At 55.8% G+C, this 17,584-nt stretch overlaps 2 protein-coding genes across 8 annotated transcripts in view; both read left to right on the top strand.

The window, feature by feature from the left end:
- Nucleotides 1-6,291, top strand: part of GBF1 (golgi brefeldin A resistant guanine nucleotide exchange factor 1) — a 99,342-nt gene extending 93,051 nt beyond the window's left edge. For 4 of the 7 annotated variants that reach the window (XM_038140474.1, XM_038140478.1, XM_038140479.1 and 1 more), the window contains 9 exons: nt 38-284; nt 679-878; nt 1,824-1,974; nt 2,324-2,454; nt 2,807-2,908; nt 3,491-3,604; nt 3,841-4,018; nt 4,218-4,355; nt 4,662-6,291. In XM_038140474.1, the coding sequence (XP_037996402.1) occupies nt 38-284; nt 679-878; nt 1,824-1,974; nt 2,324-2,454; nt 2,807-2,908; nt 3,491-3,604; nt 3,841-4,018; nt 4,218-4,355; nt 4,662-4,948 (1,548 nt within the window). In that variant the 3' untranslated portion in view covers nt 4,949-6,291. The remainder of the gene's footprint in view (nt 1-37; nt 285-678; nt 879-1,823; nt 1,975-2,323; nt 2,455-2,806; nt 2,909-3,490; nt 3,605-3,840; nt 4,019-4,217; nt 4,356-4,661) is intronic. The other 3 variants (XM_038140476.1, XM_038140481.1, XM_038140475.1) reach the window with 2 other exon arrangements.
- Nucleotides 6,292-7,412: 1,121 nt separating this feature from the next.
- Nucleotides 7,413-16,815, top strand: TMEM150A (transmembrane protein 150A). Its single transcript, XM_038140857.1, has 8 exons — nt 7,413-7,910; nt 8,426-9,117; nt 10,911-10,958; nt 13,115-13,186; nt 13,332-13,399; nt 13,528-13,655; nt 14,534-14,711; nt 16,488-16,815. The coding sequence occupies exons 1-8, from the start codon at nt 7,752-7,754 to the stop codon at nt 16,730-16,732; spliced, it is 1,590 nt and encodes a 529-aa protein (XP_037996785.1). The 5' UTR covers nt 7,413-7,751; the 3' UTR covers nt 16,733-16,815.
- Nucleotides 16,816-17,584: the final 769 nt, after the last annotated feature.

A 17,584-nucleotide genomic window follows, 5' to 3' on the forward strand; every position in this document is an offset into this window, starting at 1 on the left:
TACCCTCTCCTGCTTACGTGCTTGCTGTGACCTGCAGGTGGGGAAAGATGACATCGACAACTCCAGATCCACTGCTGGGCTCAGCAGGCTGGGTCCGTCACCTCTCGTCAACCAGTACAGCCTGACAGTGGGGCTGGATTTGGGCCCACATGACACAAAGTCTCTCATGAAATGTGTTGAGTCCCTGTCCTTCATCGTGCGAGATGCTGCCCATGTTACACCTGAGAACTTTGAACTCTGTGTCAAAACAATACGTATCTTCGTGGAGGCCAGCTTGAATGGGGGTAAGATGGCCCTTCACTCGTCAGCCAGGATTCGGCTTGGGTGGCCAGTTGGCAAGCAGTGTGAAATATACTGACATGAAATGAGTCCCCAACCCAAAGAAAATGGTCTACCAGGAGAAAAGTGTGCTGTCTCCTGCTAGCAGCAGGGACCTTATTCTTATCCCCCTCCCTGGGATGGAGGGGAGGTCTGGAGTTGATGTGGAGACAGCAGTATCAGCTCTTGTGCAAAGTTGTTCCTGCAGGGCACTGAGTCCCCTTCAAGCAGATAGTGGTCATTTCAGAGGACAGGACCCTTTGCTGGGGATATCAAAAGGTGGCTGCCCTGTGTGTTGAAAAGCAGAACATTTTGTAGTGGACTGTTGTATACGGAATGTTGTTGCCTTTTGCATTCTAGGCTACAAGTCCCAGGAGAAGAGGGGGAAGAGCCACAGGTATGACAGTAAATCCAGTCGGTTAAAAAAAAAGCCAAAAGACAGCTCCACACGGCGATCCCGGGTCCTGAGCCAGCACCAGGCGCACACACACAGTGATGAGGACGAGGACGAGAGCATCCCTGCCAGCTACCACACTGTGTCTTTACAGGTTAGTCAGGACGTAAGTATAGCAAGGATTTCCTCCTCTCCTTTCCCATTCTTAGGGCCTGCTGGGTAATCACTGGAATTTTTTATGGGGCAACAGAGGGCTGCATCCTGGATAAGTGAGCACTGGATGGCAGAGGGTGTCTGTGGGGGCAGTATGTGGTTCTGCAGTGAAGGAGGAAGGCTGCAATTTGTACTGGCAAAAGCAGAGTAGCAATGGAGAGAGAGGTCCTCTGAAAAGCAATGAGGAGGTCTGAAGCTGTGAGTCACTGTAGTAGGTAGGATGGATTTAAGGTCATTTGGAGACATGAGGTTCCTGTAGGATTAGCAAGGAGTCTGACAGGGGATCTGAGCTTGAGGAAAGGTGAAAGCCCTGTTGGCTGAGGCTCTGCAATTTCAGGTACAGAGGACTGGGCTAAGGGAGTCATTGCTCCCAGCTGGTACTTCAGAGGTATAAAGGCACAGGCGTGCTGACTGCCAGGATGTTGCATCTCAGTTCAGTAGTCAACTGACTAAAGTGCTGTCATGTGCCCATACAGGCAAGGGAACTTTGCATGTGCTTCACATACCTTTTTTTCAAGGGAAAAAGTTGCAGAGTTGTTCTGGACTGCACAGGTGAATCACTGGGTTTATCCCTCTGTCTGGGAGAGTCTAATGCTCTGTGCCAGGAAAGAGCCTGTTCTTCCTTTAGACAGGACTGGAATGGTGTTCCTCAAAGATGGGATTGACGTGACTGCTGAACTGACATAAATCTTGTTGAAGATACCTGGCACTTGACCGCTTAAGGAGGGCACAGACAGCAGGGCCTGACACCATCTCTATAACTGTGCATGGTTGTGTGTATACAGAAAGCATGCTCAAGTAGCTTGAGCCTTTTAGCCTTGTTTGGGGAACAGCAGAGATCAGAGTTGCTTCAAAATTTAAAGTCCTGTGTGTTTCTTACTGTGCTGTGTACTTGCAGCTCCTGGACCTCATGCACACCTTGCACACGCGAGCAGCTGGCATCTATAGCTCCTGGGCAGAGGAGCAGCGACACCTGGAGACAGCAGCCAGGAAAATCACAGCGGATTCCCGAACACTGTGGTCCAACTGCTGGTGTCCTTTGCTACAGGGTAAAGCCATCCCCTGGTGATGACAGTGAGCAGACACTCTTCCAAAGTAATGGCAGGAAAGTTGAGGAGCCAAGACCTTAACTACAGAAAGCAGGCATAGGTTGTTTTTAGGGTCTGTTGTAATTGAAAAAGAATTTGGATCAGATTTGGAAAAACATCTTTAGGACGAGTTAGCTGCCAGCCTGTTTCTGGATCTGGTAGTAGATTGCCAGTCTTTGGCCTGGAACAAGTATAATTCTTTTTTTTCCACAGAGAGTTTTTGACCTTCACTGGACTTTTTACTCTAGACAGGGGAAGTAGGGATGTGACACTCTCCCTGTGGGCTTTGCCCTGAATCCCTCTCTTGCAGGTATTGCCTGGCTGTGCTGTGATGCCCGACGCCAGATCCGGATGCAAGCACTCACTTACTTGCAGCGGGCCCTCCTGGTACATGACCTGCAGGCCCTGGATGCTCTGGAATGGGAGTCCTGCTTCAACAAGGTAACCACCTGCCTGGCATGGGCATGTGAGCAGGGCAGTGTTGTCATGAAGAGTGAAGCTGTGTGCAGGAGGGTTGTCCTACTTCAGCACTGTCTTCTTGAGAAGCTTGTTCACTGCAATAGACAAGATGTTCCCTATTCTGGTCCTGTGAAAAGTTCCTCTCTACTTAGGCTTCTGACAGGGCCTTTTGGAGTATTGAACTGAATCCACTCATGCACATCCCGTTGGTTCTGCCATGTCCTCTGCCTAGAAGCCACCAGTCCCTAAAGCCAGTGCCTTTCTGTAAGGCTGTCTTTTAAAATATCATCAGTCATTTTTCAGCTCTAAAATATCCACGTATTGGATCCAACAGGTGCTGTTTCCTCTGCTAACCAAGCTACTCGAGAACATCAGCCCAGCTGATGTTGGTGGGATGGAAGAAACTAGGATGAGAGCCTCAACACTACTCTCCAAGGTGAGCACACCTCTGCTGCCTAGGGAATCTTAAAGGAAACCATGTTCCTCAAGAAAACCAAACTGTTTGCTGTGTTCGCTTCTCAGCATCTCTGATCTGGACAGGTGTCAGGGTGCTAGTTTGACTGTTCAGTGCTGGGCTTCTCCACCAGCTTCTGCTGCTGGGACGTGCCTTCTTTCCAGAAGTGTCTCCATGATTCTAGTCCTTGGAAAAGTTGTCAGGAAGAGGTTTGTGACTTTATGATAGAGAGAGAGAAGGATTTTACTCAACATTAGTTGAAGACAGCCTATTCTTGAGGTGAAATGATGCATGTCACAAGCCCATAGTTGTGACCTGAGGCTGAGGTCTGGAAGGGCTAGAAGACATGTTGATGCAGACTACAGTGGCCTTCCACAAAAGAGACAAGATCCACTCCTTCACATACACAGCTCAGAAGAGTTGGAAGCCTGTGGCATCCTCAGGCCAGTCCTGTGCATGTTCCCAGCCTGCCACAAGGAGGGGGAATCCAGATTTGTGAGACTGGCTTGCCAGTGAGCGGCAGCCCCTATACTGCTTGTTGACAGTAGTTGTGTTTTCTCCCAGGTATTCCTACAGCATCTCTCCCCACTGCTCTCACTGACCACCTTTGCTGCCCTGTGGCTCACAATCCTGGATTTTATGGACAAATACATGCATGCTGGCTCCAGTGACTTACTGGTAAGGTGCTGGATGCAGTCCTTTGGACAACCATTCATTGAGTTTTAACCTTCTAAACTTGAAAGGTGTTTCGATTTGGTGTGGGTTTTGGGGGTTTTTTTAAGTTTTTATTCCTTTCCAAACCATTTTGTTCCATGGTTTCTTGTCCTGGCCACAGTTTCCAAGGCAGCCCATTGGCTGTTTTGAGCTTTGGTTCATTGCTATCTGTCCATTCTTTGTCCTGTCTCTGATTATAGCTGGAGGCCATTCCAGAGTCTCTGAAGAACATGCTGCTTGTAATGGATACGGCTGGAATATTCCACAGTGCCGACTCACGGACAGGATACTCAGATCTCTGGGAGATCACGTGGGAGCGCATTGACTGTTTCTTACCTCGGCTGCGGGATGAGCTCTTCAAACAGACAGTCATCCAAGGTACGAGAGGCTGGGAAACCTTAACACAGGTTTTGGAGCAGTACTTTCACCTTGTCCAGTACACAGCTGCCACAGTGTCTTGATGCTGATGAAATGAGTTGTAGGAGGCTGTGGGAACTTGGCACAAGGGCAAATTGAGGGAAGGCGAAAGGAGTGAGTAAACTGGTGTGTGGTCTCACTGCATGTTTTGTCTTCCTAGATCCTGTCCCAAACATACCAGTGGAGCAGCAGCATCAGAAAACAATAGTGTCTGCACTGCCCCCTTCTCCTGTAGGGGACGTGAGACCATCCACCCATGTGGCTCCTTTGGAGAAGCCGTGTGAGCCAGGTGTTAGTGGTGAGTCCTGTTTTCTTTTTTCTGGAATCACTTTTCCAGCAGGGTGGCATCGATTTGCTTTTCCTTGCTTTAGCATGATCTTTGGTGACCAGGCCTATAGTGTTGTGAAATATTGTGCTTCCATGTGGATAAGTTGTTGCTGAGGTTATTGGGGTAGGCAGAATGCCTACGACTGAACCCTTCTCTTCGGGGCCTTGTATGAAGGGGCAAGTCTAAAAAGGCCCCCGAGTTTTGCTTAGTTTTGAGCTAATAGGTGACTTTGTCAGAACCTGTGTAAGGATCTATTTTGTCTGTTCCTTCTTCCAGAGTCTGAGAGAGCCACTGCACCTGCCTCACCCGCCATCAGCACCTCTGCCTCTCCTTCCTTCCCAGCATCAGCTTCAACAAAGTCAAGCCCCGTTACAGACATACCTCCTACGACAGCACAGCCGCCGCTCATCCTGCAGCCTCTTGCCTCTCCCCTGCAGGTTGGAGTGCCACCTATGACTCTTCCAATCATTCTCAACCCAGCCCTAATTGAAGCCACCTCTCCTGTTCCCCTCTTAGCTACCCCACGGCCCACTGACCCTATGACAAGCTCTGAAGTCAATTAGTTGGAGGATGTTGGAGAACTGTCTGCTGAGGAGGCTCTGTGGGTGGAGGATGCTGGCCAAGTGTTCTCTGGTAGTGGGCATGTTCGTTTTAAAAGACGATGCTAACCTGAGCAGAAGGGCTGTTGCCACAGTCCTCTGGAGCATGTCCCGCCCTGCTCCCTTCTTGTGGCATCACCTAGAAATCTGCCCAAAAATCCCTGTCTCCGTGGAGGAGTGCCCAGTTCCACTGACCAGTCTCCTTCCTGCCTTTGCAATCTCAGGGGCCAGGCAATGCCTGTGCCCAGCAGCCTGGGACCAAGCTGCCACCAGTTCATCTGGTAAAGAGGGAAAACTTGTTGATGTCACACCAGAGAGGGGCTGCAGTACAGGACTGCCTATCAAGATTACTCAGTCCAGTCCCTGGGCAATTCCCCAGCCATTCCCTAGCTTTCCTGCTGCCTCTTCTGGTTGTACTGCTTTGTTTGGGATCTGAGCACACCTGGGTTCAGCAGGTAGAGAATTTTATTAGAAATGTGGATTGCTTACAGTGGAGCTCTCAGATTGCTGTGTAGGACTTCTTGCCTGCTGGTACATGCTTTCCTTCCTGCAGCATGGATGACAGCAATCCCCAAGCCAAATAGAGATTAAGTAGCAGGCGAGTCTGATAGGGGCTTTCATCCCTGCTCCTGTAAATGTAGTCAGGCTTTCTGGTTGGAGAAGGCAAATCCAGAAGGCTCTGCCTAGCTGAGTAAATGAGAAGGAAATGCTGAGAGCAGAGCACCATGGCCGTGTCTCACACAGCACTTGTGGGGCAGTCATGTGTTTTTTGCCACTTGCTACACATTGGTCTCTGGGTGACCAGCTTTTTCCTTAGGAGAATATCCCCTTCACCTACAGATGTGGGGATCTGTGGCACCTGCTGACAGATGCTCAGCAGGTCTGCAGCGGTTTCTCTTGAAAGCTCTGAAGAGATTGCACCCATCTTCTTGTTGGGATCCCATGTCCTTCTACCCCCAGAAGGCCCCTGCAGCTGAAGCCCTGGCAGTGATTCTTGTGCTTCCATCTTGCTGCAAGGACATCCCGCTCTTTCCCCGCTCATGTCCAGAGCAGAGCTGGCTGCCTGGCAAGTGCTGCATCGCTTGTCCTCCTCCTCCTCCCTCAACTAGTTGGCTAAATTATCAATAATTTCAATCTTTGAAATCCCCCTGGTGACTGGGAGGGGCATGGGTGGGACTCCAACCCAGTGTATCCTGTAAGGAGAGGAACCTGCAGTTGGTGTGGAAGTACAGCCAGTGTACATACAGAGTAAATGGCTAAAATCCAATGGACTTTTTACAGTGTAATAAATACATCCTGTAAATGAATGTTCCGGTGTCGCACTCCTTTTCTGTCATGGAACTTTGGCTCAGAGCTTTGGGAAAAGGGGAGTTTGCTTGTCAGGGTGTTGTGCCCTGGCTTCATATACCAGTGCTCTGTCTGGGGGAACAAAGGGGGACTTGTGAGCTTGGGGTGGGGGCCTGCAATGGAGGTTAGCCATCAAGGGACTAATCAGGAATGGTTCCCATCATGGACAAAGCAGAGCTATAATAGTGAGATTGGCTCTTTCAGATGGCAATAGTTTCACATGGGCTGTAAAACTTCTGATGGTACATTGGTGTATACTCATGCACCACCAGGACTGAGGGCAAAGATGAGGACTGAGGAGCAGGTTCTCTACTCATCTGCTAATGGTGCCAGAACATAGACCTTGGTGACAGTTCAGCTGACATGGGTGATTCTCTGATGAAAAAGAAATCCTTGTTTCCATGGACAGGACTCAGAATTGGAGAGGGTGTGAGATGCTGGGCTCTGCCAGGGCTAGTGCTTGCTGTGGATTTGAAGAACTACACTTCCTTCCTGGTGTTTCCTACTTTGTTTCATGGCAAGATCCATGCAGTGCCACAGTGTCCTCAGAGCTGTGTGAAGCACCAGTGCCTTCTCTGTTCCAAGAGACTCTTACAGACTTGGTAAGGCAGTAAAAACTAGGGAGTTTGTTTAAATTGCATGAGAAAACGTCTAAATGTTGCATAATGGAAGAATAATTTGCACACTACAAAAGTCCTGGTAATAAATCCTGATTCCCTAACCCCATTTCTATCATTCCTGAAATATTTTCACTGCTGCAGCTTTCTTCCTCACCCTCCACTGCCTGTAGATTGTCTTTCCAGCCCTCAGATGTTTTCATTAATGTATTTGAGTCCTTGTGCTGTTCATGGTGTGCTTCTGTATCCAGCCCCCCTCTCTGTCTTGTCTTTTTGAGCCTTCACTTCTATTTACAGCTCTGTTTTTCTGCTTGTTGAAAGCTTTAGATTATTAACTCTTTGTAAACCATTGCTCAGTTGTCAAGTGCCTCGATGTCAGGACTGTTGCCAGCTGTTGAACTCCTCTGGAAAAATTTATGCCTGTTACAGAGGGTGATGTGTTCTGAAGCCACTGTGCCTGGCATGTTCGGCCAAGCTGCGCAGAAGGCAGCCCGGCGGGGCTTGTGCTTCTTGCCTGTGGCCGTGGAGTGATCCGAGCCCTGCCAAGGCTGCTGGAGGCGGCAGCCCCGGCACAGCGGGCACCGCTCCCACTGTCCATGTGGTGTGGAGGCTGCTGGGAGAGGGAGGGCCAGGCTTTCTGCCGGCCGGCGGACAGGAATGCCCGGGGCAGCTTTGGGAGCACAACCGGCTCGGGTGCTAACTTCTGGAGTGCAGCTCTTGCCCCCAGCTGATGGGCTGAACCGCGAGGAGAGACCCTGGGCCCGTGAGGAGGCTGCTTGGGGCACGAGTCAACGCAGAGGACGATGAGCTGCCCCGAGACTACAAGTCCCAGTGTGCAGTACTGCTCCTGCGGTTGTGTAACCCTGGCCCGGGGAGGCGGTGGGCAGCCAGGCCTGCTCCCACACAGGCCCGGGTCAGAGCTGTCCCCGGGCAGCTCGTCTCTGCAGAGGGAAAGTCTGGCTTTATGAGCACCAAATGCTCCGTTCTCAAGGGCTGTGCACACCCGCTGGCGATGGAGGATGTGTTGGGACTTGAAAACACATCCCCACAAGCAGCCAGGGGCCAAGAGGGCGAGTTATTGCTGAGCTCCCGACAGGGAAATGAGACGGCCGTGGCCTTACCACAGCCCTGCTCCTCTGCCAAGGGAAGTTGTGCTTCCTTTCCTCACGTTTTCTGTGTAAGAAAAATGGAATTTTTTCAGGCAGCAGGGTTCGTGGTTGGCTGCTAAACGTAATCCCTAGTTGAAAAAAGCATCTGGGACGAGAGAGGTCAGGGCAACCGGGTCGGGAGCGTGTGCAGGCACTGGCTGGCAGTGTGGCTGCAGCCATTTAGGGAGAGCACAAGGTCAGTCACTCCAGGCGTGCAAACAGAGCCTTGTCCTCAGGACGGAATGCTGAGCCCCAGGGAAGAGTGAACTGAAGAAGGTCTGCTCGGCCGGGCCCCTCCCTGTCGCAGCACCTCTTGCCTCGTCCTTTGACACTGCCCTTCGGGCCACGCTCACAGGAGCCACGCTTTTGCGGATGTGGGCCCCGGGCCGGTGTTCGGGCAGAGACAGCATCACCTGGAGCGGAGCGGGGTGAGGCCCCAGGCCTGCAGCCGGCTGTCGATGCCCGAGTCAGCCTCGGCAAAAGCCGTTCGGGTCCCCGGCTCCCGGGAGGAGCGTTCGCTGCTGAGCTGTGCCTGCCCTCCCCTGCGCTCCAGGGGAGCCTGTCCCTCGCTGCGGCTCAGCCGAGCGCGCTGTGGGGCCGCCCGCCTCGCGGAGCCCGGCGTTGCCGGCTCCGTGCCGTCCTGCTCCCGGGCTGCCCTCCCCAGCACCGACCTGCTCCCCGGGCCGGCAGCGCGGGCGCCACGTGGCACCGGAGGCCGCGCCGGCCCGTCCCGCTCCCCGCTGCCGCCGGACGGGGCGGGCCCGGCCCCGCCGCCGAGCGGGACCCGCGCTGCCCCGGGGCGGGGCCGGCCTGGGCTGTCCCGGCGCCGCTCCGCACGGCCGGACCCGCTCCGCCCGCAGCCCGGCCCCGGCCCCGTTGCCCATGGGGAGCGCGGCCCGGCGGCGGCCCGGCGGCCCCGCTCGCCCATAGCCCGGCGGGGCATGCCAGGCCCCAGGATGCCGGCCTGGGGGATCCTGCCCGTCACGCTGCCTGCCTTCACCATCACCGGCATGTGGATCGTGTGAGTGCCGAGGGGTCGCCGCCGGCCCCCCACCCACGGGCGTCGGGGCCGGGGCCCGGGCCGGATGCTGCGGGATGACTGAGGGCCGTGGGTTGGAGGATGCTTTAGAGTGGGATGCTGCGAGGTGGGATGCAACGGGCTGGAAGTTGCGGGAAGCCGCTCTCCCCGGTCATGTTGGGGCGCTTCTGGATACTCAGGGGCTCCCACAGCCGCCCTGCGTGGTCTCCGCGTCCCCTGCAGCAGCGCTGGCATGTGCCTCCCTGTCCTTAAATCCCCGACAGCATGCAGAATCGCACCCCTGTCCCGGTGTGAGTGCGGCTGACGCTCAGGTGGTCCGGGAACGGCATTGGGAGCCACGCCACCAGCCCAGGTACTGCAGCGCCAGGGCTGCAGTCCGTGTATGGGCACCCATCCCATGTGGTGGATAGATGCATGGAAGGGCCTTGGCTAGGAGTAGAGGCTGTGTCACTTAGGTGAACAGTACTAGTCCACCCCAGCAGTCCATTTTTCAGGCCTTAATACAGGTAAGCAGTGGATGAAGGACTTTTCTTAAAGGCATCAAGAGGTTCAGTATAGGTGGTGGGACTTCCTGGGGTGTGGGATGGAGCAAATGCACCCCACATGCATGCAGGTTCCTCCAAGAGCTTCCCCTTGAGGTATCGCCTGTCCTACTTCACGACAAAGCCGAATGTTGAACCTGGTGCTAGGAACTTATGCTGCAAGTTTTTCCCTCAGACACCTTGCAAAGCATGGGCTGTCTCCTGTGAGTGACCTTGGGGGGCAGATGCCCCTCCAGACCAAAGCAGCACGGGTGGGAGTTGCTGCTTATGATCCTCACAGCCTGAGCTACCCTGGGAGTGGCCCTTTTGGAGACCTGTGCTGGGAGATGGCTCGGTGAGGGATCTGCTCCTTGGTGGCTGGGGGTGCTGTTCCTTGGTTTCCCCCACCTGTCCTGCTCTTTGCCTCTGTTCTGGAATCATCGTTTTTGCAGCCCAGCTGTTACACGGCCAGCTCAGGAAGGAGAGGAGTTTTCATACTGGTGTTGGGGGTCTATTTTTAACCTGAGCTGTTCACAACCGCCAGTGATTTGAAAAACAGGGTGCTGCCCACTGCTGTGGCTGCCGGGCAGGAGGGCTTCTCGATGCCTGGGGTGGGGCCATGGGGCTGAGACCCCTTGGAGCAGAAGAGGATGCATGTCATGAACCCCCTGTTACACTAAGGCACAAGGGTGACTCCACAGTGAAATGCTTGATGGAGCTGATCTCCCCATAATGCCATCCCAATGCACTGGCTACTTTTCCAGACTTCCTTTAGCTCCAATGCTGGCCAGCCAGGGGCTGGGGGAAGCACGGCAGAGCCAGTGCCATTGGGTGTCACCCAGCACAGCTGTAGGCTGGTGGAGAGCCCCGATGCCAGCGGCATTGCTAGGAAGACTCTGTGACAGAGTAGTTCCCCGGAGCCCCTGGAGCACAGCAGCGCGATGGAGAAGAGGCCCCACAGAAGCAGCTGCACTGAACTGGAGCAGGAGGTGGCTCTCAGCAGGGATGGGGGTACAAGGCAGGGGAACGTGGTCCCAGCAGTGGGAGTTCTGTGGAGCATGTGCTCATGCACTTGTTTTTCTTTTTCCTGCTTTGTAAAGCTGGGAGCTGCCCCAGCATGAGTGCTGGCCCCTGGCAGGCTGTGAGGGCCTGTATCCTGTGCTCTGGCGGCTAGTCCCTGGGGCTGCTCTGGGTGCTGGCAGGGAAAGGGGGTGCAGGGTGGCTGTGGTAACCCTGTTGTTGTCTTTCCTCCAGATATGCCATGGCACTGTCCAACAACCACATCTGCCCTGTCCACAACTGGTAAGGCCTCTGGGGAAGCAGGGGCTTTTCGGCACATCCCGGCTTGATTAGAGACCTTGTAATGCCAGGTCCCTCCATACCTGTCCCACTTGAAGCGTGCAAGCTGTGTCAGACTACGGGGTAGCTGAGGCACTCCCTGCACCATGACTGTGCTGGAGGGGCGTTGGGGATGGTGGGAGCATTAAAGAGGCACAGAGCTGCCTTCTTCCCCAGCAGACATGGTGGTGATGGGGTGCAAATGCCACAGGGCACACGCCTCCTGCCCAGCCAAGTGGCTTTTGGGAGCAGAGCAGCTTGGGGTCGAGCTCTTGTCAGGGCTAGGCTGCCCTCCCTCCCCTGCTCAGGCTCGTCTGTGGTAACGGCTGCTCTGGTGAATAGTCCGGCCTTGCTGCAAACCAGGCGGGGAGAAGGAGGCCTTTCAAAAAACACAGCATGGAGAAAGTATGAAAATAAGTGGTCAGGGAATTACAGAGGGCTATGTGTCTCCATGGAAAAGGTTGTGACTTGCTTGCTTGAGGCTAAATCTGGCAGTGCCAGGGGGATGGGATGATCCTGCAGCACCCAGACACCCCATGGGCAGAACTGCCTGCAACACCCCCAGATGGGGGATGAGGCGTGGAGGAAACAAGGGCTGGGAAAAGAAACACTGTTTGGTCTCTTGGCAACTCCTTCTGCAGGGTTTTTGGCTTGTAGCGTTCCCTTAAAAATCTGCCCAGAAAGATCCATGTTAGTTTAATTCTTGCTGGAGTGTTTGAAGAAGTGAAAAAAAAAACCTGCTGCCATTTCCTGCCTGATGGCTGATTCTGCCCTGGGAAGAATGTGTGTGTAGGGTTGTCTCTGCCGCACAGCCAGCCCTTAATGACGAATAATGCTTCCCGGCCTTGGGCTGCTTGCTTTAAACAAAATAATAATAAAAAAAACCCTCCCAAACCAAACACAGCCCCAAGAGCAGCCTTTGAGGAGGCCGTGGGGCTCCACGCCTCTCCTGGGTTTAGTGGTTGGAAAACAAAGCCACCAGTAAACTGAGGAGACTGAAAAAACATCAGAGCTCAGCCCAGCCCTTTCCAAAAAGGCTTTTTTAACCATGTGCTTGCTGCATAGCTGGAGGTGGTGGATGGACAGCCTGGGTGAGGGACAGGGCAGCACTGTCCCCCCACAGCTCTCCCCACAGTGCTGTTTCCCCTCAGTCCCCCCACCACGCGGGACTTGGGGTGTCTGAAGAGGCCCTTTGGGGCAGAGAGCTTTGCACTCGCTGCCTGTGGTGTGAGCAGGGGTTCCACTGGGCCATGCCAGGCAGAGGTGCTGGATGCCCGGGTGATGCTGCGGCGAAGGGGCGCACAAAAACCCACTTCCAGCGTGTGTCAGCTCCTGGGAGCGCCGTGAGGGTGAGGGCCCATGAGCCCCCACGGTGGGAATTTGGTTAGGGTTGCAGGCAGCAGCTGTGGTACAGGAAGGGCTGATAAGAGCTCGGGGTGCTGGACTCACGGCGTCTGTGTGTGCAGGAGGTGCTCCCAGCACACTGTGGTTGGTGCGGGCAGCACAGCCCTGCCCGGCCCGGCAGTTCTGCGACTACCCCAGCTGCACTGCTGGTGTGCCTGGCTCCAGGGCAGCCTGGGGGTGGCTCTGGTCATGCTGTCCCTCAGGCAGTGCCTTCCAGCTCCCTCCCTCCCTCCCTCCCGCCCTCCCAGGTGCGGTGGCACTGCCCCGGGGGTGCCTGTGGTTGTGGAGGCCATTCCCCACACAGCTCAGCATTCCAACCCACCCCCTGCAAACCTGGAACTGTCAGTGGCTGCGTGCCCAACTTCGCTGTGCTTCCATCCCGGGAATATGTGAGGGGGCTGGCAGGTGGGTGCTCCTGCTCCTGTCTGGGTGTGGGGCTGCCAGATCCCCCTGAGCCCGCACCCCGGCCCGCACGGCCTCTGCCGTGCCATGGCCTCTCCCTCACAGAATGGGGCTCTGGGTGAGCAGCAGAGCCAGCAGGCAGGGAATAGGCTGTGGAAACACAGGCATTGGGTCACTCCCTGGAGGCTGTGGGCACATCCCTGGGTTTGGGCTGCACTCACTGTGGAGCAACTTGGCTGCCCTTGCAGGGCAGGAGACAGGAGGGTCCTGGGCAGCATCTCGGCTCTCCTAACCTGTTCCTTTGCTGCTGGCAGGAGTTACAACCAGTCATGTGACATGGACGGCCCCAGCTCCTGCTGCACGCTGGATCACATCCCCCTCGTCAGGTGAGCAGCCTCAGGGTAGGGACACGGGTAGAGCTGCTCTGAGACCCCTCCAGGGCAACTCAGGAGAGTGTCCTGCGGAGGGAGCCAGGCGCACACCCCAGTGCCCCCTGTCTGAGCACTATATGTGTCTTGTTTGTCCCCACAGCAAGTGCGGCACCCTGCCTCCTGAGAGCTGCTTCTTCAGCCTCATCTGCAGCCTGGGCTCCTTCATGGGTAAGTGCCTGCTGCCGGGGAAGCAGGGCTGGGAGAGGCTGCCCTGCACCCCCCCGGCATGGGGCAGCAGTGGGATGAGGGGGGCCGCAGACAGTGGCATGTGACAGGGCTGTGCTTCCCTCCCGCAGTCATCCTGGTGGGACTGCTGCGCTATGCCCACCTCCTGGAGCGCCTGGGGCCGTCCCTCCTCAACACCCTGGGGCTGGCCACTGGCTGGGTCTGCGCTGCTGGCCTCACCATGGTTGGCAACTTTCAGGTAAGGCATCTCCTCAGGAGTCCCTGGGGTAGGGGAGCAGGAGAGGGCCTTGGCTGGAGCGGGGCAATGGCTGCGCTCAGCAGGGTAGGGTTTGGGGTCCTTGGTTTGGTCCAGCATCCCATCCGTGCAATCCTTCCCTTCTCCTGAGTCAGTGCTGTGCTCCCCAGGATACTGGGTGTCCTCTTTGTGTATTCCTAGTTCAAGTCCAGATTGAGCTGCTGGGTTTGGTTAAACCCTTACCTGAGCCCCCTCTGCACTGTCTGTCCTCTCCATGGACATGTGCAGGGCAGGGACATGCTGTTCAGGCTGCTCCTGATCCTGCCCGGGGGGTGATGCCAGGAAACTGTCGGGGCAGAGCCTGTGCTCACGGGGAGCGGAGCAGGCCCAGGCTTGGCAGCACATGGCGGTGCTCAGCCCCTGCCTGCTCTGCCAGGCACCGGCTTCCCAGCAGCTGCCTGCGGCAGCCAGTCCCTCCTGCTTGGCAGGAGGCTGCTGCCCACACCAGCCCCGGGTAGTGAAGCTTTGCAGGCCCCGATCCCCCTTGTGGCCCAGCCATGGTGAGCGCTGCTGGGCTGTGACCCTCAGGAGGGGTGCAGGCAGTCCCTGATGTTGCTCAGGGCAGAGGGCACCCCCTGCTCCTGGGCACAGCAGGGCTGCTGGCCCATGGATAAAAGAAACAGAGCTCTTTGAGATCCCAGCAGTAGATTGTGGATCCAAGTCTGCTCTTCAGCCAGGAGTCAGGCACAGGGTGAGCTGCCTGGACCTGCTCCCAGCACTGTCTGCACCCCTTCCTGGGCAGGAGTACAACTCCTGGAGCAAAGTTACACTGTGATAGGCAGTGTCCTAGGGTGTTGGCACTGATGGTTTCTTCCCCACAGGTGGATCACGCCAAGGTGCTACACTACATTGGGGCAGGGGTGGCCTTTCCCACCAGCATGCTGTTCCTGCTCCTGCAGTCCATCCTCACCTACCGCATGGCTAAAACCCGAGGACAGTACTGGACTGGCCACTTACGTAGCATCCTCACCACTGTGGCCTTCTTCACGCTCGTCTTCAGTATCCTGAAGGGTGTGGGAAGAAGACTGGGAATAGGCTGGTGAAAGGTGGTCCTCACAGTGGGGTATATGCCCCAAATTCTCTATCCTTTGGTCTGGCAGTGAGGCACGGTGCCAGGAGAGAAGCTGGGCAGGGCACTGAGGGTGGGCAGCTCACTGCAGGTGTAGGCTAGAGGAGCAGCAGTACCAGGGCTGGGCAGGGGCTGAGGAGGGGAAGGGATGCTGGTGGGTGTCTCTTGGGGTGCTGGCATGCCCCAAACCAGCCATGCCCTGGCTGCTGCAGCCCAGCCACCACTGCAGGCTCCAGTCACACACCACCCAGGTCTGGTTAATTGTTGGACTTTTTTAATGGGACAAAGGTATTTTGAGCCCTTGGCAATGCAAAGTCCACCTGGGCTACCTCTCTGACCAAAGCTGAGTACAAAAGCGCTGTGTGCAAGTGCCAGGTGGGTGCATGGCAGCACCTCTGTCAGCCAGAACTTCTGGGCACTCACCAGCCAGCCTGCCCATGGGACAAGAAGGGTTTGGTGAGCAGGTACCGGGGTCTGCAAGCACTTTACCAGGGAGGGAGGTCATGGCATCAGGTGGGCTGGAGCTCAAAGAATGGTCCCAGGTGTGTGGCTGGGGAGTGAGTAGCTTATTGGGACTGAGGTTGGGGATAAATTGGGAAACAAAGTAGTGGTTATTGGGCAGGGAGGGGAAAAAACATGCAGTGTCCATGGATCCCAAAGAGGCTGGCTGGGGTCTGGCTGAGATGAGCCGCACAAGAGGAGCCTGGGGGTGCTGGCAGGCCTGTCACATATCAGAGGGTCCTGCTCTGTCACCACAGCAGGCAGGGAGCTGGGAAAGGCAGGACTGCTGCAGGGCCATGCCAGCTGGGTGGGACAAGAAGGGCATGTAAGGACAAGGAAGACAGGACTGGTGCCCATCTGCTGTGGCCATTCTGCTCTGTAAGTTCTGGGACTGGCAGTGGGCAAGAAGCGAGCTGGGGTGTGGACAGTGTGGGGAAAGGGCTGGGATCTTTTCTGATGGGGTGGGAGAGTGAGCAGAGGGCTCTACACTGTACAGGTCAGGTCCCTGCTTCTGCAGCTCTCCCAGATCTTGGTCTCACTTGCAGAAGGCATGGCACTGCTGGAGGCTTCACCCGGAGGGCTAGGGAATGTACCTCCTCCCCTCACCCGCAGTAGCTCTTGCAATAGGTTTTTGGAGATTTTTGGTGGGGATGAGAGAAGGATTAAGAAATTCTGGTAGTGGTAGGATCTGGAGAAGTGGGAGCAGGCCCCCTCTCTGGGGTGGGCCAGCCTGCAGCACAGAAGGACAGGAGGTGCTGCAGGACTGGGATGCAACAGTCCAAACCCTGTTTCAAAGGTTGAGTTTTATCATCTTTGACTGCATCCTGTGAGAGGATGGAGACCACCAGCCTGGCTTGAGAAAGACGCAAGGAATGTGGGGAAGTTGAGCATCTGGGCACCTGGCTTGCACTGAGACCTGCAGGCTGAGGTCATCCTGCCCTGGCCTCTTCAGATAATCCCAGCCTGGCATCAGTACAGTGATTTAGTAAGGCTGGTTTGGGCATGTGTGCCACCACTTCACCTGTGCCAGGGCCCTTCTGGTGCTGGGAGAACCATGTGGGGGTTTCTCAGTGTTAGGAGTGGTGGTGTGTTTCCTGCAGAGGATGGGTACTCACGTCCACCCCAGCATGCAGTAAGAGTGGGACATGGCCCTCCAGGGGGTGGTTGGGGTTCAGCTGTACTATCCTTGACTGGGATGCCCTCAGGTGGCGTGTTCTTCATCCAGGAGAGCTTTGTGCTACAGCACGTGGCTGCCTTGTGTGAGTGGATGTTCATCATTGATGTCCTGGTTTTCTACGGCACATTCACCTTTGAGTTTGGGGCCATCTCCACAGACACCTTCCTGGTCCTGCTGAAAGCCAGCCGGGCCCCCAAAAGTTACAAAGGCGAGAGCAGCCTGTCCAGTACGGCCCACATCCACAGCCATGTGGAGGGCCTGGCTATGGCCTGACCCCCACAGGAGGCAGCCCATAGTGGAGACCCCAAATTGGGCTCTGCCAGTGACTCCCCACCTTGAATATCTCTGAAAGCCCCGCTGCTGTGTGTTTGTGTGTGTGTGTTTATATGTTTGTGTGTGTGTGTATGTGTTTGTGTGTTTATGTGTTTTTGTGTGTGTGTGTGTGTGCGTGTGGGCCTGCGGTGCCCTCCACTCTCAGCAGGAGCTGTGTCCAGTGTTCCTCTGGCAGCTGCTGCCCCTGCAAGAGCTGTCCCCTCCCTGCCCACAGGGTTTGGGGTCACTGCTGGGGTGTGGGGATGCCAACCTGGTGCTATCAGCAGCGCCGGGATCTGCCCCTGAGCCTCTGGGGTAGCCTGGTCCGAGTCAGGCTGCTGAAGGCAATCATACTGAGGCTTCCTCCTGTAAAGGACATGGGGGAGCAGGGGGCTCAGCCTCCCTTCACCACACAAGCCTGGTGGGCTGGAAGGGGACGAGATCTCTGTTCTTCCCTCCTCCACAAGGGTATGCAAGCCTTCCAGCTGGCTACTGTGACCGTCAGAGGAGCCAAAAACACAGAGTGCCTTTTCCCTTTCTTGGGAAGTGACTGCACTGACAGTCTGTTTGCAACCCCAGTGAGGATGGCAGCAGGGGGTCTCTCCCTGTCTGCCTTCCCAGGTGGGGATGGCATCTCACTCTGCTGCAGGATGACACCAGCAGCCCCAGCTGGACTGTACTGACCCCCGACCCGTGCCAGGGCTCTCACTGCTCAGGGCCTTCTATGCCATCAGTCAATGGCTTTTCCTGCATTTTTTCAGCTTTGAGAATTGCTGAGGCAGGTTTCACCTCCCTGGTCACAGCATTTCCCTG

This window comes from Motacilla alba, chromosome 6 (assembly GCF_015832195.1).
Source record: "Motacilla alba alba isolate MOTALB_02 chromosome 6, Motacilla_alba_V1.0_pri, whole genome shotgun sequence".
In the NCBI taxonomy this organism is placed as follows: Eukaryota; Metazoa; Chordata; class Aves; order Passeriformes; family Motacillidae; genus Motacilla; species Motacilla alba.

Excerpts from the sequence above, each read along its gene's own strand:
- TMEM150A (XM_038140857.1), top strand. The coding sequence starts at position 7,752 with ATGAGCTGCCCCGAGACTACAAGTCCCAGTGTGCAGTACTGCTCCTGC. Across the intron at positions 7,911-8,425 it reads TGCAGAGGGAAAGTCTGGCT|CACTGCCCTTCGGGCCACGC; the intron begins TTATGAGCACCA and ends CTCGTCCTTTGA. Across the intron at positions 13,187-13,331 it reads GATCACATCCCCCTCGTCAG|CAAGTGCGGCACCCTGCCTC; the intron begins GTGAGCAGCCTC and ends TTGTCCCCACAG.